The 21,412-nt window shown below is 36.5% G+C and overlaps 1 protein-coding gene across 5 annotated transcripts in view; it reads left to right on the plus strand.

Moving 5' to 3' along the window:
- Nucleotides 1–16: 16 nt before the first annotated feature.
- NOVA1 (NOVA alternative splicing regulator 1) overlaps nucleotides 17–21,412 on the plus strand; it is a 143,893-nt gene continuing 122,497 nt past the window's right edge. For 2 of the 5 annotated variants that reach the window (XM_048306597.1, XM_048306598.1), the window contains exons 1-2: nucleotides 17–486; nucleotides 2,349–2,492. In XM_048306597.1, the coding sequence (XP_048162554.1) occupies nucleotides 351–486; nucleotides 2,349–2,492 (280 nt within the window). In that variant the 5' untranslated portion in view covers nucleotides 17–350. Of the gene's footprint in view, nucleotides 487–761; nucleotides 1,100–2,348; nucleotides 2,493–21,412 lie in introns of those variants that run through there. The other 3 variants (XM_048306599.1, XM_048306600.1, XM_048306601.1) reach the window with 3 other exon arrangements.

A 21,412-nucleotide genomic window follows, 5' to 3' on the forward strand; every position in this document is an offset into this window, starting at 1 on the left:
CCCCTTTCTCTTCCCTCTCTCGCCCCCCTCGTTCCCCTGTCTCCCTTCTCCTCATCTCCTTCTGACACTGCACTGCAGCTGCTCCTCCAGTCCAGTCCTGCCCGCTTCCCTCCCTCCTTTCCCTTCCCTCCCCCCGGGTGCCAGATAAACAAGGCGCGCAGCATCCTCGACAATCCCGATCTTAGCTCTACATTTTCGAAAAGGACAAGAGAACGGGACGAGCCCCCTCCCCTCCTCCTCCTCCTCCTCCACCCCCTTCCTTCTCCTCCTCCTCCTCCTCCTCCCCCCTTCCCTCCCTGCCCCCCCACCACAGAAGGGAAGAGACAATTCTCCTCCGAGCAGCAGCAAACATGATGGCGGCAGCTCCCATCCAGCAGAACGGGACCCACACCGGGGTTCCCATAGACTTGGACCCGCCGGACTCCCGGAAAAGACCGCTTGAAGCCCCCCCTGAAGCCGGCAGCACCAAGAGGACCAACACGGGCGGTGGGTATATCCTCTGTCACCTCCCTCCCACCCCCACCCCCCCCCGCCCAACCCACCCACCTCTCCGCTTCCCTACCTGCCTGCCTGCCTCTTCCACCCCCCCAGCCCCCCCGCCCAAAGATTCCCATTTCTCTAATGTTATCATTCATCAAAATGGCGTCGGTTTTCAGCATCTACCAGTCTTTTTATTTAATATCCACGCTGGGGCTGCACAGCCGTGACCCTACGGAGGCGAGGAGGGAGCACAAGGGGCTCCCGCAGCCCAGCTATCTCCCTCGCCCGTTTAAGGATGGGCGAAAATAAATGGCAGCTGGAAGGAGACGGCAAACGCTCTTCCCTCTTTCCACATCCTCGGGGTCGCAAGTTGAATTTCAGCCTTGCCGTGCGTTTTCCTCCTCCTTGGCCTCACTTCCATTGTCAGCGCGTACACGGCGTGTGTTTGCCGTGCCGAGCCGGGGGCGAGGGCTGGCTGGTGGCGGGGGGAGTCGCCCCTCGGCTGCGGGGACTCGCTAGTTAACATCCTGCTGTTCCTGGAGGAGATGAGTTATAACGGGACCAGCATCTCCTTTATCCGTTTGCACTGGAGTCGTCATAACAATGCACCGAGGCAGAGGTGAATTTATTTGCCCAATGTTGAGAGCATGGTTCCCCAGCTATGGTAATAGGGGTGGGCACCACTGTCACACACAGGCACTTACTGAGAAGCTTTGTAGTCTCAGGGAAGGGAAGTAAGGTGAACTCAGGTAATTTCTTGTGCTTAGGGGTAAAAAAAACCCCAACAACCAACTTTATGAAACAGGTTTCATGATATTTTGATATCTGTGCCAATGGGACGTTGCCATAATTACTGGGGGAGCACAAGTCTGGGGAACCAGCGTACCCCCATTGCCTTGCACTTCTTCAGAGACAGTTATGGAGAGGTCCTCAGACTTCAGTGTAGCTGGATTTAGCAGTGGCATGAGGGCACTAAAATTTTTGCAGTTTCCAAATCAGACTGGAATCCTGTTTTCTTTCTCCCCTCCATTCATTCTATGTATTTTTTCCTGTTTCCATGGTATGCTGTAGTGCTAGTGATGGGTAGAGAACTGGCATTGTCTATCTTGTCACCTTTTAAGTGTATTTAAAATAAGTGACTTAGCCTTTTGATCAATTGGGAAAAATTCTTCTTAGTGTCCTTTAATTAATGAGCTTAAAAGAGATCATTGTCGCTTAAGAAGTGCTAAAGGAATACATCAGGATTACTTAGGCAAGTGATTCCATCTGCACCATGTTGAGTTGTTTTCTTGGCAGTGGCTGAAATGCTTGGAATAAAACCCCACATTTTGGGTGGGTTATTTGGTAGCAGAGTAGTCGTTTTGCTCACTTAAGAAGAATGCAAGCAATAGCTAATTGCTGTTCTCATGTGTTTGCTAATGACAAACAAATAGCCCATTAGAATTTACAATTCGTTCTTTCTTGGTTTTGTCATTTCTTTTGCAGTATTTCCAAGCCAGGTTGTAGTTGTCACTAACCATGTTTTCATGCAGGGCTTTAGTTTTTTTTAAGGGGTCTGATCATTTCTGCATGCTGTGGTTACTATTACAAAAAGAAAATCTACCTTTGAAATATAATTTTGGTATTATTCTCATTCTTTTACTGAAATAAGGAACCTATGTAGGTTCTTTGCTTAGAATAAATGCAGATATTTTAAACTGTCAAAGGCATAGTCTAAACATGTCTTGTATAATGACGCAACTGGTTAGATGTAAATGCATGAATTAGTGGAGGAGTTTAAAGATGTAACCTTTTGTTTATTTGTGGGTCTGGGGAGGAAAAATGACAACTTATAAGCCATATTAACCATGCATATCTCAATTTTTCAGAGGATGGCCAGTATTTTCTAAAGGTCCTCATACCTAGTTATGCTGCTGGATCTATAATTGGGAAGGGAGGACAGACAATTGTTCAGTTGCAGAAAGAGACTGGGGCCACCATCAAGCTGTCTAAATCCAAAGATTTTTACCCAGGTAGGTGCAAAAATTAGGCAATTCTTTATTTTTAAATTCCCAGGCATGTATGCAGAAGTCAGTGTGTTTCATATATTGATGATTAAGCTTCCAGTGCAGCAGGAAGCATTATGTCTCAGAAAAGTATGTTACAAAGTGCAATAGTGAATATAAAGATTCTGTCTATTTTGGTGTATGGAATGGACTGAACTGGACACCAACTGCTTGAAATAAGTTTAAAGACATTTACAATATTTCTACAAAAGATTATTTTCATTAACATTGATTGCTTTATTTTTTATTTAAAAAATATTTAGCTTTAAGGAACCAATGTGACAGGTGGCGTAAAGATAATTGTTCGTTTGAAGTTTCCAGACATTGTAATGACAATTAAGCTAGAATGAGTAACAATGAGAGACTGCTTCTTAAAGAACGGGCCATTTACTTTAAATCCATTATGTACCTTCTTTCTGCTTCACTGCTTTGTTCATTGGCTCTGGAGTGAAGTAAAGACGACAAGTGCTGCTCTTAAGATATTCTTTATATTATGTTTATCATGATGGTGGAAGAAAACTATTATAAAACTGAAATGCTTTGGATGAATAAAAGAATTAGCATTTTACATTAGCTGTATTAATGCACAGGAAAAGATTTTTAGTATTTGAGTGTAACAATAATAAATACATGAATTAGCATTCCTCCTTTATAAGATTTCTGAAGAGAGAGTCTTATATAATGGTAGACAAGATTTTAGCTTCTGCAGTTGAATAATTGGGTTTTTTTACCTAAAGATGAACAAATTAGCATTCTGTAATTGAACTTTGCTCCAGAGGACTTTTAAAAAACTGATACAAAATAACATAGTTGACACTTTTGTGTTTTGATTTTGTTATTTTGAAGAGTAACTGGTGATTTAGAATTGAGTTGACTAGCTGCTCCTGACTTTTTTTTTTTTTTTGGAAAAATAAGAGCTGCTTTGTATTTGATCTATTTTAACAAGATGACTGAATTCTACAAAATAGCAAAGGCAGTTGGTATGGATGTAAACAGACCACTAACATTGGAGCATTTAGTTTTCCTGTCCTCTAACTTTACTGTCAGACAGAAGTGGATAACTTCTTATTAACAGAAATATTGTGGTCTATTTACAAATATGATTGTTGATGTGGAAATTCTAATGCACCTGTTGTATATTTCCTTAATGAATGTAGTTTATAATACTTAAATGTCAGAGATTGAAGTGATGCATGTAGATCTTTTTCTTCCTGTTGAATGTTACAGCTTATGAAGTGGTGCTTGTTGCTTTTGGGCTTTTTCTTTTTTACTTTTTTTTACAAAGCTAGGAAAAACATGATCCTTTATTTTGAAAGGTATGATAGGGTGAAAAAAAAATCAGTGTGGAATTGTGAAAACTCTTGGAAGAAATAAAAGCATTCTAAAGAGCCTGATTGCAGAATTAATAACATAATCTGGGTAAAGAGCTGCAATAGTAAATTAAATTCACTGTCAATAGATGAAAATGAAATAGATTTTCTGCATTATACATGAGGGGTTATCAGATATGCAAGGATGTTACAGAAAATTGGTGTTTATGAAGAATATTCCAAATACCAAATTACGAGCCTTTTCATTTTACTACAGTTTATTTACACTCACTTGGAAAGGACGCTCCAAAGATTAGATCTTTTGTTCAGTGCTCTACTATAGTTCCTCTGTTTTCTGATTAAATCAGAATTACTTTTTTTTGTATAGGAAATTGTAAAGATGCAGCAGTAGTAGCAGAAGAACCTTTGAAAAATAAAAAATCACAAGCTAGAATGACATGAGAAAAACATTTGCAACATAAACATATTCTCCCTTAAAATCAGCAGCAATAATATAAATAACTAGGGCAGGGACGCTCAAGCATTTTCACAGTAACAGGTGCAAATGAAGTTCCAGTTCGACTTTATACAGTCTGCCTTGAATTTGCAGCCATGCTGTGTCATATGGAAAGCGAGCATTTTAAGGAAGTTGGTGGCTGATACCTGCTAAAGCATGGAACAGGGATGGGAAATGGATTCCAGCGTGGCCAGCTCTTGTTAGTATTTCTGTTTGCGTCTGACTACCAGCCCATGGAATTTTCAGAGGTCCTGTCATTCCTTGAGCTGATGGCTTTTGGGTTTCTTCCAGACTCTCTTGCTCATATAACATTAGGGAATACAAACCTTGTGAAAGAGCTAAGATAAAGTTATGGTTTATTTTTCTTACGAAGTTTTTTAAACAACTGCTGTTTTCCTAATAGATATTACTTAGTCCTTACCTCTGATGCTTGTGACTACAAATTTGTTTAATGTGTGTTTCGCTGTGGAATGTTCTGTCATCGAAGCTTCTATGAAAATTTTCTGTATTTCCAAAAAGTTTTAGAAAAGTAAACTCCTGTTTGCAAAGGAGGAAGGTGCTTGTAATACAGAAGTTACGAGTAGTTCCTATGATCTAATAGTGTTTTTTTCTTTTCCCTGTGATATAGGACTTCAGTATGCAGACTGATTTCTGTTGGAATTATTTTTGTGCATCAAAAGGTGACATAATTACGAAGAATTATATGGCAGCTCTAATTACAAGAATTTGAAGGAAAAAACAGCTTTGCATTGAACATTTTAGTTTACAAGATAGGAAGCAGTATATAAATACATTACTGTCCACTACAGTTTTATTTTTGAGTACACAATTTATTGTTCTCTTTTCAGGTTACCCGCTGACTTTTTCTTGTTGTCTGGACTCCTGCAATTTGACTTTGGATGTTGTGCATAGATTATCCCTGATTCTTTTCTGTTCAGGCTTGTCCCCTAAGATTAGCAGAAATAAAATTAAAATGGCAAAATATGCCCTACTTTTAAACTAAATGGTGCTGATCTTTCTGCATAGAAAGTACAGTGTGTATTGACTACTAGGTTTTGGTTCAAAAGTTAATTACAGATTCAGCCAACTTGATAAAGTGGCTATTCTGTGAAGCTATTATACTGTATGGTTTTTTGAATAACACAAGAAATTATTTCTGTTGTATGAAGCTGTCATTGCTTATGTGTTTCTCATTCTGCATTATAGTGAGCACCGGACTCAAAGCTACTCAGGCCGTGTATATTTTTCCCTTGCGAGCGCTGCCGTACGCTCTCTCTCTCTTTCTCTCTCATGCATGCACTCACTCTCTCCCTCTCCCTCCCTCTCTCTGCGTTCCCACCCCAGTCTCTCACATATGCACACACATGCACAAAATTATGTTACATCACACCATGTTGTTTATCTTGCAACAGGCTCTTGCCTGGTCTGAACTTGGTGCTTGAGTGAATTTGAGCTTGGTTGGTGTTTTTCAATTTATTGGAATATGATGTCATAGGTGTACTTAAATTAGATTATATCAAGAGCAGAGATTAATAAAAGCACAGTTAAATGGGGATAAGGTTTTACTGGTTTTAGCAATATATTAGATGTGTTGTTCTTATAGTAGATTTCTAATCATCAGTGATCTCAATGTTTGGAGAATATAAAAGGCAGGAGTTTTCTCTCCCATCTTGTGTAGAGAGTGTATGAAGTATTGTATGGCTATTTTGTGCTTTTATCAAGGGACTTGTATTTTTAGATGTTTTCTGTTTAAATATCAGATTTTTTTTTAAACTATTTGTGTGTTATGGGAGATAGTCTAGCTGCCCATTGTGTCAGTGCCCTTCTGAAAAGTTTCTTATTCTGACTCTTAAAAACCTTTCAAAAACATTGAAAGTGTAAATAACACATTAGGTTACAGGAATTTATAATTAATAATCTTGTAGCATCATTACTCCTATAAACTGCTGGGAAGGAGAAAGATATATCAAACTTGGCCCTCCATTGTTATTTCCTTTATAGAAATAGAGTTTGCAATGTTAATTTATAAGTCTTAAAAGTGATGAAATCTAGTAAGGAAAGGAATGTTTTAAAAATTAACACTTGAAATTTTGTTGAAGTGAGATACAGCTCTTCCAGGTATGGAAAAGAGTAATAGAGTTAGAAGTGAGAATGGCTTTATTTTTTAGCTGTCTGTTGTCTTGCTTCCTTGAAGGGGTTCGTCATACATCAATAAATGCGTCTAATTTTTTTTTCTTGATGATCCTACTTTTTTTCCTGAAGTGTTGACATTAGCTAATTAGAGACTACATAAGTATATATCTAAGATTTTCAGATTCTATTGTAAACATTTACTTATGAGTAACTTCAGGGGTAATGGGACTGAGGAAATTACTAAATAGTGAGTAGAGATTTCAGAGGTGGAATCTAGAGCTGTATAGATTTTTTAAAGCAATCACTGATCTTTGTACTAGTTAAAAAAAAAAAAAAAAAAGAGACCAACCACCAAAAACTCCCAAGTGTTGATTGCCAGCTGTTCAGAGAGATAATTCTCAGTTGGACAGTTGTCTGTTGCCTGGTTACTGAAACAGAATAAAAAAAGTTAGCTTGTTAGCCAGCAGATCTGTAGTATTTTGCATTTAAAAGGAAGCTGAAACTGAATACGTAACTTAGTAGGATCTTGAGATTGTTACATATCTAACTTGTCTTGTATACTATCACTTAGCAGCGTCTCATTTGGTAGGCTTAGAAAAATTTTGAGAAGTTAAAGTAGAAATTTGGCACTGATTTTTTTTCTACCTGTAGGGACTTATGTTAATGAGTGAATCAACTTCGACATAATAAATGGCTTTGGTTTGCAAGAAAGTGCTGTGTCTTTGTCTCGTATAGAAAGGTTTATAACACCTTCTGACAGATTTGGAATGGTTAGTCTAACTTTAATAAATGACCTAGGCTAACAACTAACTTTGTTGTCAAAATAAAAGAACAGAGTGAGGACATCTGTTATGACAGGGAAATGCTGTATTTTAACTTTTCAACATTTTCACTGTGATTGCTTTTACCTAGGTTTCAATATAATGGAAAACCAAAGTATTTCCAGTAGTTAGAAAGCTTATGCAGATGAAGGTGCTTCTAGTAATAGCATTGTTTTTTGATAAAGCTGGGATTTCTGTAAAACAGTTATTAATTTAAAAAAATTAAATAAGACTTAAGTTTTCCCCTTTCATGAAGTTCAACATTTCAATACAATAATTCAATAGTTTTTTGTAGATAGATCCAAGTTTTAATGGATTCTTGATAGAGAATAGGTGTTGGAGCTAATAATTTAAAAAATATAAGCAGGGAATGACTGAATCTCTTGTGTTCCTCTTCTCCCTTGTGCAGTAAACAAAACATGTGCTTGCTTTTCTTAACTGGTGCAACCTGTAACAAGCAATATCTTTTTCAAATACTCTTTGATCTTGTTTGTTCTTAATTAATTTCATTAGCTTAGATATTGTCCTCAGTAGTTGACCAGAGAATTTATTTTGTCAGGGTTCAGTAGCTTTTTGGCCAGGGAAGAAAACCTTGGATTTAGTGAATTTGTCAGACTGGCCTCTAGAAATGGAGCATGGGGTGGTTAGGGAAGAGGCTTGCACCTTATTGCTATCGCATTTCTGTCTTTGGACACAGTGCTCACATAAAGTTAAGCAACAACTATTAAGATTTGACTGGCAAACATCTTGGAGACTCATTGTTGGGTCTTGCAGCAGTGCAATGAGCTTTCCAGTCCATCTTAGAGTTTAGTTTGTTTCTTAACATTGGTCAGTAGGCCAGTGGGAGTTAATGGCTTGGTGAGGAGTATCATAGTTGTCAGTTGTCCAGTGTCGGAATGCTGCAGGTAATTGGGCTGGACTGGTGAGAGCTGTGGCCATGTGCTTCTCACGTTGCACTGCAGCTGCTGTTGATCTTAATTAATCTGAGCCTCAGAGGCTGCAGTGTCATGGTATAAAACGCAATACATAGTAGAAATTGGAAGGCTGCTTTTCTGACTCTTGTTGATGGCCATGTTTCTAGGTAGGCCTTTTGGTTTTTCTGATTGAAGTACATTAAGAATTTTATGCTAGTGTCAAACAAATCCAATCTAAAACTGTAATATGTTTTTCCTGTTTATCAAATCTATCTGTTGAGTAATGAAGCTGGTGCACGTGTTTTTGAAATGTCATGGTTATAATGGATTTAGCAAAAATATTTGTGCTTATTCTAACAACAACTATTGTTTGTAAATGAAAAGAATTATACTATGTCTGGTATGAATTTCTGATGTAGTGTAGTATGTTTTGTAGTGGGAATGCTTGGTGCTTGTTTTATTTAGCCCAGTCTTGTGGTCTTTTTAAGGATTTCTAGTAGCATGGAAACATGGAGAATTGGAATTTGGTATTTGGCAAGTGGAATCAATTATTGTGCTGTGCATGTGCAAGGTTATTAATTTACTGTAGATATATGACTGTCTTTATTCTGAGTGCATGACATAGCTTTAGGAAAATATCAGGTTCCTTACATTCACCCTGGTATTCAGGGCCGTTTTCCTTCCCCCCAGAGGAAATATCAAACTATACTTTAACCTAGAGATCTTTTAAGAGTTACAGTACAGATTTGTGTAGCTCTATTCCATCCTATTTTTGTTTTGATTTCAGGAGTTTCTCCATCCTAACCTGTGATTGTTCACAGCATTATAAAGATCAACTAAATTGCTTGTATTTTGATTAAAAATAGAGAAAGGATTGTCAGAATATTCTGCTTTAAATTTTCCCTCTATTTCATAGACACATTAAATATTTTAATACATAAAAATCACAAGTATCTAAATTCCTATCCACCCATATAAACTTGTTTTCATTTTAACATATTGATCATTAATTATGGTTGAATCTTACTGGGGTTTACTTAATATTAGATATGCTGTTCTTGATAATAGCCAAGCATTGCAATTCCTTTGCAAGAACTTAACTGATCTTATTGAAATGTCAGTTTAAGACAGTCTTTGGAGACACATCTATGAAAGGCAGCTCCCAACTGTACAATGCTAGCATGCTTTTGTAGCCTTTGAGTATGAATTTATCACTCTTTGCTTGAGCTAGTTATTGTTCTTCTTGACTTCTGAATTGCAGTAAATTTTGTGTAAGGTTTAAGTGTTCTGCATAACTGATGGACAAAATTAAGTCTCCTTTGTGTTGGAAAGGTTGGAGAACATATGTTGATGTAGGTGATGTAAATAACTAGCTATGTGACCAGATAGCACTAGAAAGAACGGTATATTAGGGACCAGGTTTAAAGTTAAACATTGGTGGTATGATTGACCTGGGGTCAGATGCCTTGTGAGTGAGAGATACTCTTGCCAACTTATGTATATGAAAGTGGTTATGTAACATTAGCATTTTTTGGATATAAAGAAGCATGAATCTTGGACAAAATTTCGTATTTACCTGGTCTTGTAGGTTTTGATTTTGAAAAGACTAAACATCTGTTTTTCATCGTTGATCTCTCACTGCATCCTGCAGGGCCTGTCATCTCAGCATTGACAGGATCAGATGAAAAATACAATCGATGTGTTGACATTTTTTTGAGAATCACTCAGGTAAGATTACTTGTTATACAGAACTACAGTGAAATTCATGGCTGCTGCTAATGTTTCACCAGTTGGAGCCTTTGCATTCTCAATCATTAATTAAATTAGATACTGAGGTTCTCTGCATGTTCCCTTGTTTCTATTTTAAAAGCACTTTTTGTGCCTTGCTCAGTGCCATTTAACTCTCTTGTAATTTCCCACATAAAGAGCTTCACACATTTGTACTATTTTCCCCCACTTGATAGAGTGGCACCTGTTTGCTTGAGTCAAGAACCATAGTGCACACCTCCAAAGCTCTTGGAAGATTTGTATGTATTTTTTTATTCTCAAGTAGTGACTTTAGTCCTATTTAGATTCTTCATGCGCAATATGGGGAAGAAAATTCTCTGTAGAGAACCAGATAATCAGGCGCAGCAGCAATTAATCATCTTCCTAGCATTCTAAATTCTGGCTTTGAAATAGTACATGAAAAATTACAAATATTTAACTGAATATACAATGTGGAGTTTTTATAACATGAGTTATTGAAAATATTTATATTAGGTCATGCACTGGAAAAGTAGGAAATGACATGTGTCCATTCAGTTGGCTTTGTTGAGCATCCAGTGTACTTATGAAATTAAAACTATGATAAGAGTGTATTCCAAAAGAGTTGGGCTGTGAAATGTCATGGCTGTAAGGGAAGGGGGAGGAAAGACCAGTTGGGCCATATGCCAGTGTTGGAGCTTGATCTAACAGTGGTTTACATTTTGTCCCCATCTATAATCTGGTATTAGGAAATGCCAGAGTGCAGGTAGGGTAGTGTATAGTACAAGTAGTAGCAGCAGCAATTCAGGTGCTGCCGCAGATACTGTTTTGGCAGCAGTATTGAGCTGGGGTTATAGAATATTTGTTTTACTGTAATCTGGCAGTCTACCAGCAATTTTCCTGAGGAACACCAGAAAAAAAAAAAAAAAGGGGAATAGGTGGTTTTTTAGTGGAGTTTTGACCTGGATTTGAAGAAAACTTCTGTGGAACAAGAGAGGGTCTTCCGGCATTCTGTCTGTGCTGATTTTTCAAAGGTCTGCAATGAAACGCTGCTACTGGATGCCTTAAAGCTTTATAAAATGATTTGTTGCAAGTGTTAGATGTAGAACATGTATGGGGTTTGTTTTCTGCCTTGCATGTGTGTGCACACTTCATTCTTTGTATGTCTTCTACTTACGTTATTAGGTGAACACTTGGCGACTCTGTCATCTAAAGTAAAATCTGTATTTCCCAGGAATTCCTTGTAACTGTATAATTTCCTAACTTCTGATTCTTTTACTGTGCACTGCAGTACAACAAAGTCTGCCAGTTTTTTGTTGAGATTAGTCTTCATCAAACAGCATATAATTTCCAGCATAGCAAAATGCTCAAAAAAAAAAAAAAACCACAAAGAAAAAAAAAGTTGTAACTTTACAAAGATTCTTTTTTAGGGATATATGATTTTGTAGGTTTGTTTTATGTTGGTGATGCCAAGTGCTCATCTAGTATTTGCACTACCTTTAACAATAATAAAATATGTAATTTATAATTTTATAAGATTTGTAAATTCTGTATGGATCTACATCTATGACTAGCTGTTCTAGTAAGTGCCAACATGATATATTATGAATGAATTATTAATGAATAATTTTTTTTTATTTTTTGATTTTTTGATTTATTGGTTCATAGCTAGCAAGATGGTTCTTTCCCTGAATAGCTAGGATTTAGAAAGAAAAAATGGTTCCTCTGATTTTAAATCAGAGTGTTAAAAAATATTTGAGTGTACATAGAAATATGTGTAACTGCTAGTCTCAGAACTTTAGTCTTGCATGCTCTTGATGGTAGAAAGTCAATTAAATGGGCAGCTGTATTTGTCCCATTAGGTTTCCTGTACCTTTGGAAAACAAACCCCCCTCAGTTTATGCAAATGTTTTATACCCTCTAGTTTAGGAGACATAGAATGGATAGTGGTAGCGAGGTCAGTGTTTGAATTAAGGAAGATATTTGTAACTAGTTTATCTTTATTTCGGTTTTTTTAATGGTACTTTTTTGATTAGTAACAACAAGATTCTATTGTTTCTATATTGTCTTTTCTAATGGCTCTTTTGTTTGATAGTAATTACTAGTTGAAGTTGTGATGTTCAGAAGTAGTTCAGCTCTGTCCTTCACACTTTATTAGCTTTGCACTTTCTGATTTCATTGGTGCAGACATAAGGACACAAAATTTAGTCATCCATAATTGTGAAATAAATACCTTGATATTTCCCTTTTCCAACACACATGAATATGCTCAGAATGAGGAAAAAGAAGCTTCTCTTTATTAACTCACTTTGTCCTTTTTTCAATGAAATCATATGTTGTGTAAAGGACTACCATGTGTTATGTTGACTGGTCCAGGAACTTGTGAAGTTTCATCTCATGCAAAATTCTTTGTGAGTGTTTTCTTTTGTAAAGAAGTCTCTGCTTGTAAATTTTGACAGCATTGTATTGGTTGCCTGAAGATTTTTGTTGTTTACTGTTAAGCATTTTGCTTTTTACTAGGTTGGCTAGTTCTTATTTGGGTGCCATGTTTCTCCCAGTACAAAATTTCAGAAGTGATTACAACAATTTGCTAAGGGTTGCAGTATTTCACCTGCGTGTAAGACTTGATGAACTTCTCCTTAAAAATATGAGTGTAGTTAGATGGGCTTCTAAGATAATGCAAGGATTTTTTTTTTTTTTTTTCTGTGAAATATTAGTGCATAGGAGTTCAGAATGGGTGATCTTAATGCCCTTGGTACTTATAAGCATGGAAGGGTCTTATTTTGGATGGGTTTTCCCTGTTAAGGATTCTAAGAAAGCATACAGGAGTTTTGGTGTAAATTAATGTAGATTTGTAGGACTGGTTTTGTGTTACAAGGTTTTCATATTTCAAGGTATGCTTACTTGGGAGGCGCGGATAAGCTGATGACGGCCATCTGATATTCAAGTCAAGTGTGCTTAAAACTACAAGTATTTCAGGAACTAATATAAGTTTCATATTTTTAGGATGACCTACTTCAGTAGGTCTAGAAAGAGGTGTGATGTTGCAATGCTGATTTAGAGGAAACAGTGCTATTAGTGATTATCTGCTGAATTATGATGCAGTTTATTGGCAAACCAAGGGAGAATGATGGCATACTTTGTGAAATGGTGCCAGTTTGAAAAGAAACAAGTAGGTGTTCTGGAATCCTTATAGGTAAGTTTCTATGTAGTGGGAAAGACCAGCATACCTCAGAAAATTTGAGAAGACTTTGTCACTCCATATTGAATAATTTTTGAAGATTCACTCTGCTTTAAGAAGATTTTATTGTGTTAATCCCTTTAGAGTGCAGTAGTTTTCACATAGCATTTACATGCTGGATTCTAAGGGGATTATAATTTCCTCCATTTCTTTCTCCTTTGCTCAAAAGCAAAAGATGGTTTTCATCTTGGACACCAGCACAGGTGTTTCTCCTATTTAGAAATAACTTGTGTTGCCTGCTTCAAAATGTGGGATGTCCCCAGTGTTTTCCCTCTTCCACTGGGGAAGTTGAGGAATCTTGCTGGATAGGCCATGTTAGACTGTGAAGATAGTTAAAAATACATATTTAATCCAAAAAATACTATGTGTATGCTGCTTATTTGGGGAAGTCAGTGATTGTGTGAACAAGTATTTAATTTCAATTTTTAGTCTTTGAGTTAGTTTTAGAGCTCCAAGTTTTCCCACTAAAAATCTTTTGAATTCTGAATCTCAGTAGTAGTTCAGCACGTCTAAGTGCTGAAAAATGAGTAGTTTATTTCGTAAGCATTTTAACACTAATCTTTTTTACTTCTGCTTTTGTACTTGCTCTTCAGAATAGGAATTCCACCATTAAAACCATCACTGATGATGTCAGATAAGTAAAACTTCCAGTTTTTATGTAGGGTGAAGATATTTGGATGCAATCAAAACCTGATGAATTGTTTCTCATTCTTTGTTTTGCTTGAGGTCAAATATTCCCCTAGAGGTGAGCATTTCTCCAGTTCTCCAGGTACAGTTCTTCCGTCTTTCCACTGCTGATATTCTATTGCCTTAAGCAAAAAGAAATAAAAATTCTTTCTTGTCTCTTAAGAATGAGGGCTGAAAATTATAATTTCTTTCCTGTTTTCTGCTGCCTCCCACAAGAATAAGTGGAGACACTTGTTCAAAGGCAGTAATAATACCAGCAGTTTCTGTATACAAACATTAGTTTCAGGTAAGTACTGAATTTATGCAAGGTGGAATACACCTCCAGTCTACATAGTCCCAAACATAGGGATAGATTATTAGTAGTATATTTAAAAAAAAAAAAAAATTCCAGTTAAGGTCTTTTGCTGAAAGACTTCTGTCATTCTAGGCGTTTTCCTTTTTCTAGCAAAAGAATGTTTTGTTGTTTTGTCTTGTTTTTTTTCTTTCCCTGGTGCTCATTTATGATAGTTAAGATTTGCTGCTGCCACCTTTTCCCCTGAGAAGAGTTGTGTTCTCACTATTTTCTAGACTTGTAAACAATTGTAATCGAACTTATCTCAGCTGGCTAGAGGTGTTTGAATCTGTATTTGGAAATGTCTTTCTTCCTACATTAAATTTTATTATAGTCAAGTAAATGATGCGCACAGGAATCATGCAAGTGCTCTGGTAAGGATATTGTAGGGTGCCTTTTCAGTTATAAAAAGATATTTATAAAAAATAGGTATATTATACAGCTTACCATTATGAGCTTGCCATAATGTTCTCCCCTTTTGGGGTAAGAGTTTTGTAGTATTTTCTTTTAGTTCATGGTCCCTTTGCAAGAAACATTACATTGGTTTAAAACTTCCTTTTAAATTTTAATGCAAATATGTAAGCCTTTACTAATGCCAAAAGCAGAACAAGTGATAAAAATTTAGTGTATATAATCAATAATTCTTTGGAATTGTCTTTGTCTTTGGTTAAAAATGGCCTGATTTCTTGATCTTTATGTATAGACTGGCTTTTTAATATATTTGTAAATGTGTTCACTAATTCCATATAGGAAAATACTGGCTTTATGTTAATGTATGCCGGTCCTGCTAAAAGGTCCATTTTAAAAGAGAAGAGTTAGATCTAATCTAGATTCAGTTACAAATCCTCTTCAAACTAAACATTTTCTAAAAACTCTTTCCATTGGCAAATAATTCCTCTTGCTACAAGTACTAATTTTTGTCTTTTGTTTTGGTGTACTTGTTTGATTTTAGTTTTGAAAGGTATAAATCAAAATTTATGAAGAAGTATGGAACTGACTAAAATATCAAAAAAAAATCTAAACAGTTAGTGGGAGGGATTCTGTAGAGTTTTAATGTAAAATACTAAAAGACACAGAAAAACTTTCTAAAAATAAACTCTAAGGATATATTTGAATTTTGGCTTAAAAATAGTAATCATGAAGTCAAATTGTCCTATTTCTGGTTATTATTACATAAAATGTTTTGACTCTTCTTTTAGAAGGGTTATTTGGACTTTTTATTTGGGGAAGACTTGAATTATGTATGGAAGAAATCAAGTCCTTCCTGCTTTTCATTAAAAAAAAATTAAATACTTTGGGTTTTCCTGTAGTACAGTTGTTTACATAAGTCTTCATTCCTTTAAAATTATTGTCCTTATTTGTTTATTGAATATAGAAACCTAAAATATATTTTAGTGTTCAGATTCTAATGCCTTTCAAATTATTTCAGAAAAAAATTAAAAATTATTTTTGCATGTATTTAAATTTGAGATTAATACAAACCTTTTGTAAAGGTAATTACAGGTTCAAGGACTTCATGCTTATTTCAAACTGGAAAAAAAATGTGGAGGCACTTTTAGTTAAATTCTTGTATGTATAATTATTCTTGTGTTTATAATGTAATCTGTGTTTTTTAGAGTGAGACAGTATGTTCAACTGTATCCTGATATTATCTGCTTTCTGTTGAAATTATCAAACACACCACCTACAATTTGTGAGAACTAAGGGAGACAGTGGAAAATGCATCTGATGACTAAGCAGCATATCATTATTTTTTACTCTTGGACAAGAAACCCCAAAGTGTTTGGAATGGCTACTACATAGTTATTTGTCTATTAAGGTGCTATCTGTTAGCACATTTTGATTTTTATTGTCTAAAAATACATTGTCCTGCTTGAGTTGGAAAAGGAGAGATTAAGATTACATAATGTTTCATGGTAATTATGTGTGAGCTCTTTCCTTATTTGCGCAAAGAAACATTAAAAAAAAATCCCTCTGAACAGCTGAAGTGACATGAAGCACCAGCTGGGGAATCTGAAATCAAATATTTTAGGGCATGATTTGTACTAAACTGCAATTAGAATGTATGATTCTGCACTAGCAATTGTTCTGAGTGAGGTCAAATTGCACATAAAGAAGGAACACAAGTGATGTCTGTCTTGACTGCAACTGATGTCTGAACATGTGCTATTTCACAGTATTTTTTTTCACATGCAAAACTGGGAGAATGACTAACTTGATTGTTTTGTTTGTTTATTGTCAGTTAAGACTTAGTGTGTCAATAGGTGAATTAAAGACTTGAAAGGAAGAAAAAAATTGAAAATACCATTTTTGAGAAACATGTTCTTATTAAAATTAATTTTGCACCCAAATATTTTAATAATAGGAAAATTAAGAGCATTTCTAAAACATCAGACTTGTTCCAATGCATTTTTTTTCTCTTTTTAAAATTTTTTTAAACTTGTGCATGTTAAAATTGCAATATTGACCTACTGGTATTATAAAAAGATAGCATTTTCTGTTTTCAGATAAAGCTGCATTTTGACACATTGTTTAAAAACTAGAACAGCTCTGCATATGAAAACACAAACTGTGATAATTAGATAGTATGCCATATGTGGTAGTTTAAGTTGGCATATATCTCAAATAGCATGTTTAATGTACTGTATTACTGGAATTAGTAATTTTACATCTGAGAGCTGTTAATTCTGTTATACTCATTCCCTCTCAGGAACCTGTAGGTAATGGCAGATATTTTTCTTTGCAAAAGCCTGTTTCTGATAAATTAAAACAGTTATAAGCTGCTGTATTTCTAATGGAATCTTTGACTAGTGTATGTTCCTCATAATGTTTTAGGTGTTTCTAACTACTTCAGAATTCTAAGATTTCTTTTTAATAAAGATACAGTTGGTATTGCAGGATGGTCAGGTTTTTTTGCTTGATGAAATATCTGTAATGAGAAAAGAAGGAAGGTGTTTTTTCCATATAGGTTTTTTGTTTTGTTTTGTTTTGGTTGTTTTTTTTTTTTTTTTATGTAGAACTTCCCTCACTTTTTATTAGGGCAAAAAATATTGTTAACGCTAAATGCTTGAGAATTATTAACAGTGGTTAAAAACAACATACCTGGCCTATCCCACACTGTGCAGCTGAATAGTAATCACTGATCATGAAACTCAAGGGAGGAAAGAAAGATTTCTGAGTACAACTGGGTATGCCTGAGATGGAGTTAAATTTTCTTTTTCGTAGCAGCTTGTATGGTGCCAGGTTTTAGAGTTGTGACCAAAAAGCGTTGACAATACATTCATGTTTTAACTCTTGCGGAACAGTGTTTGCACAGTGGCAGGGCCTGCTCTGTTTCTGACTCTGCCTACCTCCCCAGGAAGAAGACTGGGTGTGCAAAAAGAAGTTTCCAGGTGGATAACCTGAACTGTCTCAAGCTATTCCATGCCATATAAGATCCTAGCAAAAGAAAAGAAAATTTAATGGAGTGGAGAGTTCAGCTAGCAGTTTCCTCAGAGAGTAGCTGGGAGATGGTCTGCCCAGGGGCACTGGTCGTTGCCTTTGCATCACTTATTTGAGTCACAGAATCATTAAGGTTGAAAAACACTTAAGCCCAACTGTTGTCCCACTAGCAGCACCACCATGTTCACCATTAAGCCATGCCCTTAAGTGCAACATCCACGTTTTTTGAACACTTTGAGGGGTGACGACTCCACCACTCCCCTGGGCAGCCCGTTCCAATGCTTTATACCCTTTTTGTGAAGAATTTTTTCCTAATATCTAATCCAAACCACCTCCGGTGCAGCTTGAGGCCATTTCCTGTTGTCCTGTCACGGTTGCCTGGGAGAAGAGGCCAACTCCCATCTGGCTGCACCCTGCTTTCAGGCAGTTGTAGAGAGCTGTAAGATCTCCCCTGAGCTGCTGCTTCTCCAGGCTAAACAGCCACAGCTCCCTCAGCTGCTCTTCGTAAGACTGTGTTCCAGACCCTTCACCAGCTCTGTTGTCCTTCTCTGGACGTGCTCCATCCCCTCAGTGGCTCTCATGTCATGAGGGGCCCAAAACTGAACACAGCATTTGAGGTGCGGCCTCGCCAAGTGCTGAGTAAAGGGGAATGATAATTTCCCTGGTCCTGCTGTTGGAGGCCAGGATGTCATTGGCCTTCTTGGTCACCTGGGCACACACAGGCTCATATTCAGTTGGCTCTCGACTGGTAACCCCAGGTCCCTTTCTGCCTTTTTTTGTGGGCTTTTTATTTTCTTCCTGTTTTCCTTTACTTCCTATAATATTTTTATCCTGACCCATGATTTTTCTTGGTTTGCTCTTAGTATTTTCTTACACCATTCTGCTGAGGAGGGGGAGTGAGTGAGCAGCTTTGGGGACTTATCTGTTAGCCAGGATAAAGCCAACCACAAGGATTATTAATCTTTTTGTGTTGTGCAAATATTTTGTCTTTCTGAAAATGTAAAGGAGGGTGAGAGACACACCCACTTCACTCAATTTTGTCTTTATATACTGGCAAATGCTACTAAGAGTTGCAAAAATTAATTGGATTTACAGCTTTTGGTGCTGGTTAGGTCCTCATCTGTTTTCTACTGCAGACGTTGGTGTGCTTCTAGGCTGAGTATACAAAAGGAACGTAGTATAGAAAGCAACTGTGAGGGATCTTTTGGGAAGCAAATTCAAGCGAAATGTTGGAAAATAGGTGTGGAATGGACCTCATGGATTAGGGACTCCATTTCTCTGTTGTACTTCCAGACAAACCCATAATATCCCTTTTAATGACTTCCACCTGCCCCAAAATTGAGGTGATGCTGCCAGTTCCAAGCTCCTCCACAAGAGAAACACAGTGGAAAAGCTGTGAAACCCTTTAACTCACTGAAGGGATGTTCTAAATACGATAGGATAAGTGTGACAAAGGAAAATGTGCCCTATAAGCTTGGTGCCTGTTTGTATGAGACTATTCAAACAAGCTAGTGGGAAGGTGAGACTTTGATAGCAAAGCAGAGGAGACATTTCTTTTTCCTTCACAAGAAAATGAAATTTAGTTAATGAAAAGAATTGCTGTCCTTTTTGACAGAACTGTTAACAAAACACGATACTCATGCAGTCATACTCTTGGGTCATTAAGTCCAATTCCAGCTCATTGCAGGTAGCTATCATTCATAACCCTACTCTATGAAAGACCTTTTAAAGACAGATAGGAACTTCTAAAATTGCACAGTTTCACTAGCACTGGGATTTGCTGCTCACTCAGCCTTTATTTGTGAAAATGTGTGGTTCCTTTCACAAAAAAGTGGTATTAAGGTAACTTTTTATCTTTGAGAAGTTCTGATTTAAGAGTCAAGTGACTCCAAGTGTGGTGTCACATGGATATCTGATCAAGTTCACAAATTAATAATGTGTGAGTTGAATATCAGTTTGATTGGTAATGAAAACTGTTGAAATTAAGCATGGCATTCTAGAATCTTCACCATTACCTTTAACCAACCATACTTTCTATTAATTTGCGTGATATTGTAGTTATATTTTTATTCGTGTTCTGTATGCTCATCAGCCTTTTTAAAGCTGGTTTCCCTTCTGTGTTTCAGTTTGTGGTTTTCTAATTGTAGTAAATATTTGTTTATGGAAGGAGAACCAGTTGTTTCCACGGTCCCCAGCCTAAACCGGAACAGTGAAACTTAAATTCGAGTAGTTGAAAGGCTTCACATGTTCAATTTCCTGTTGTTAACCTGTTGTATGTGAAAAGGCTGTGGAAATGGGTTTATAATCTTGTAATTAACTACTACCAGGGTTGTGTATGAACAAATTGCTGAGGAGAGGAGTGCTTACTAGACCACATGTTTAAGAGTTTTGCCTCCTTCAGGTCCTTTACTGTCATTGATTGTAGATAATCTATAACCTCTGGGTGATTGCTTGTATGGTACTACTGTTTCCACTGCTTTGGCAACATGGGGTGTGAGGGGAGATGTGCTTCGATTTGTTGCCATGCCTTTGCAAAGGCAGGCAAGAAATCAAAGCATTGATTTTTTTAACTCTAAAAACTTGGTCCTATTTGATAATACTTTCATGGGATGAAGAAGCTATTTTTCTAGCTCAGTCTCAGCAAGTTTCAAAATCAAGCTTTGAGCAGTATCCATAGTAATTGTTATTAAAAAGGGACAGAACTTTTTATTTTGGATGAGTGTTGCATGCCTGTGCAAATGTAAAAATTAGGTCATTTGAGAGATATATGTGCCCACATATATATGGGCAGTGTGGTGTTACGTTAGATACAGCTTACCTTTTTGTTCTTGAGTTCTGGTATGACTGTCTTGTCATTTCCATATCTTTGGTTTTTCTTTCTTGTTCGCAATGGTTATATTTTTGGCGTGGCTAACTGAAATTCACAAGGTTGCTGGAGTTAGGGAGTGATGATGATTTCTAGGAAAGGGACAAGTAAAAGGAACTGCAAAGAGAAAGCACTTTCAAATACTTCATTCAAGCAATGCTCAGCTTTTTGAACTCTGAACTCCTTGGCTTAAGATTTGTGAAAATTACCAACTTCTAAATTGGAATCTCAAAAAATCAACATCAGGATATTTTGTGAAAGGACAATAGGGAGGTTTCTGATTGCTCTGGGCCTGTGATGACTACTCTTTCCTTAAAGCTGAGGTCTAAGGAAAGGTTTAGCATTTTGACTGGCTTAGTATTTTAGATGTAAGAATTATTTAATGTTTCTAAATAAAAGGCATTTTTGTTCTAAAGTAGCTAAAGTTGTTAACAATACTTTTTTTGTAGAGATCAGTGGTTTTTTTTCTTAAACTTTGATTTGATCAACTTAAACTTTGAGTGACTATAGCTGTACCTTTCAGCAGTCTACATTTCTGTGCATAGCTGAATAAGAGAAGCAAAAGTCATATTGAAATAGTAACAATAATTCCTAATTTCGTAATACAGGAATTTTGTAATAGAATTTATATTAAAATCTTTTCAGATTATGTTGCATGCACAGTTCCACTTTATTTGTAACTGAGGGGTCATTAAATATAGATACTTTTGTGTATAACAGAAATTTTGGCAGTTCTAAGTTCTTACAGATTTGTGTCATAAGTGATGCTAATACCATTTTTACAGTTGAAAGTATTTTACAGTTCAAGGTTCCCTTACAATATGTGCAGTGTGAGATTGAGTATATTTTAGGTTTTGTGACAGCAACCTGATCTCTGCCT

The sequence above is a fragment of the Corvus hawaiiensis genome, chromosome 6, assembly GCF_020740725.1.
Source record: "Corvus hawaiiensis isolate bCorHaw1 chromosome 6, bCorHaw1.pri.cur, whole genome shotgun sequence".
Taxonomy (NCBI): Eukaryota; Metazoa; Chordata; class Aves; order Passeriformes; family Corvidae; genus Corvus; species Corvus hawaiiensis.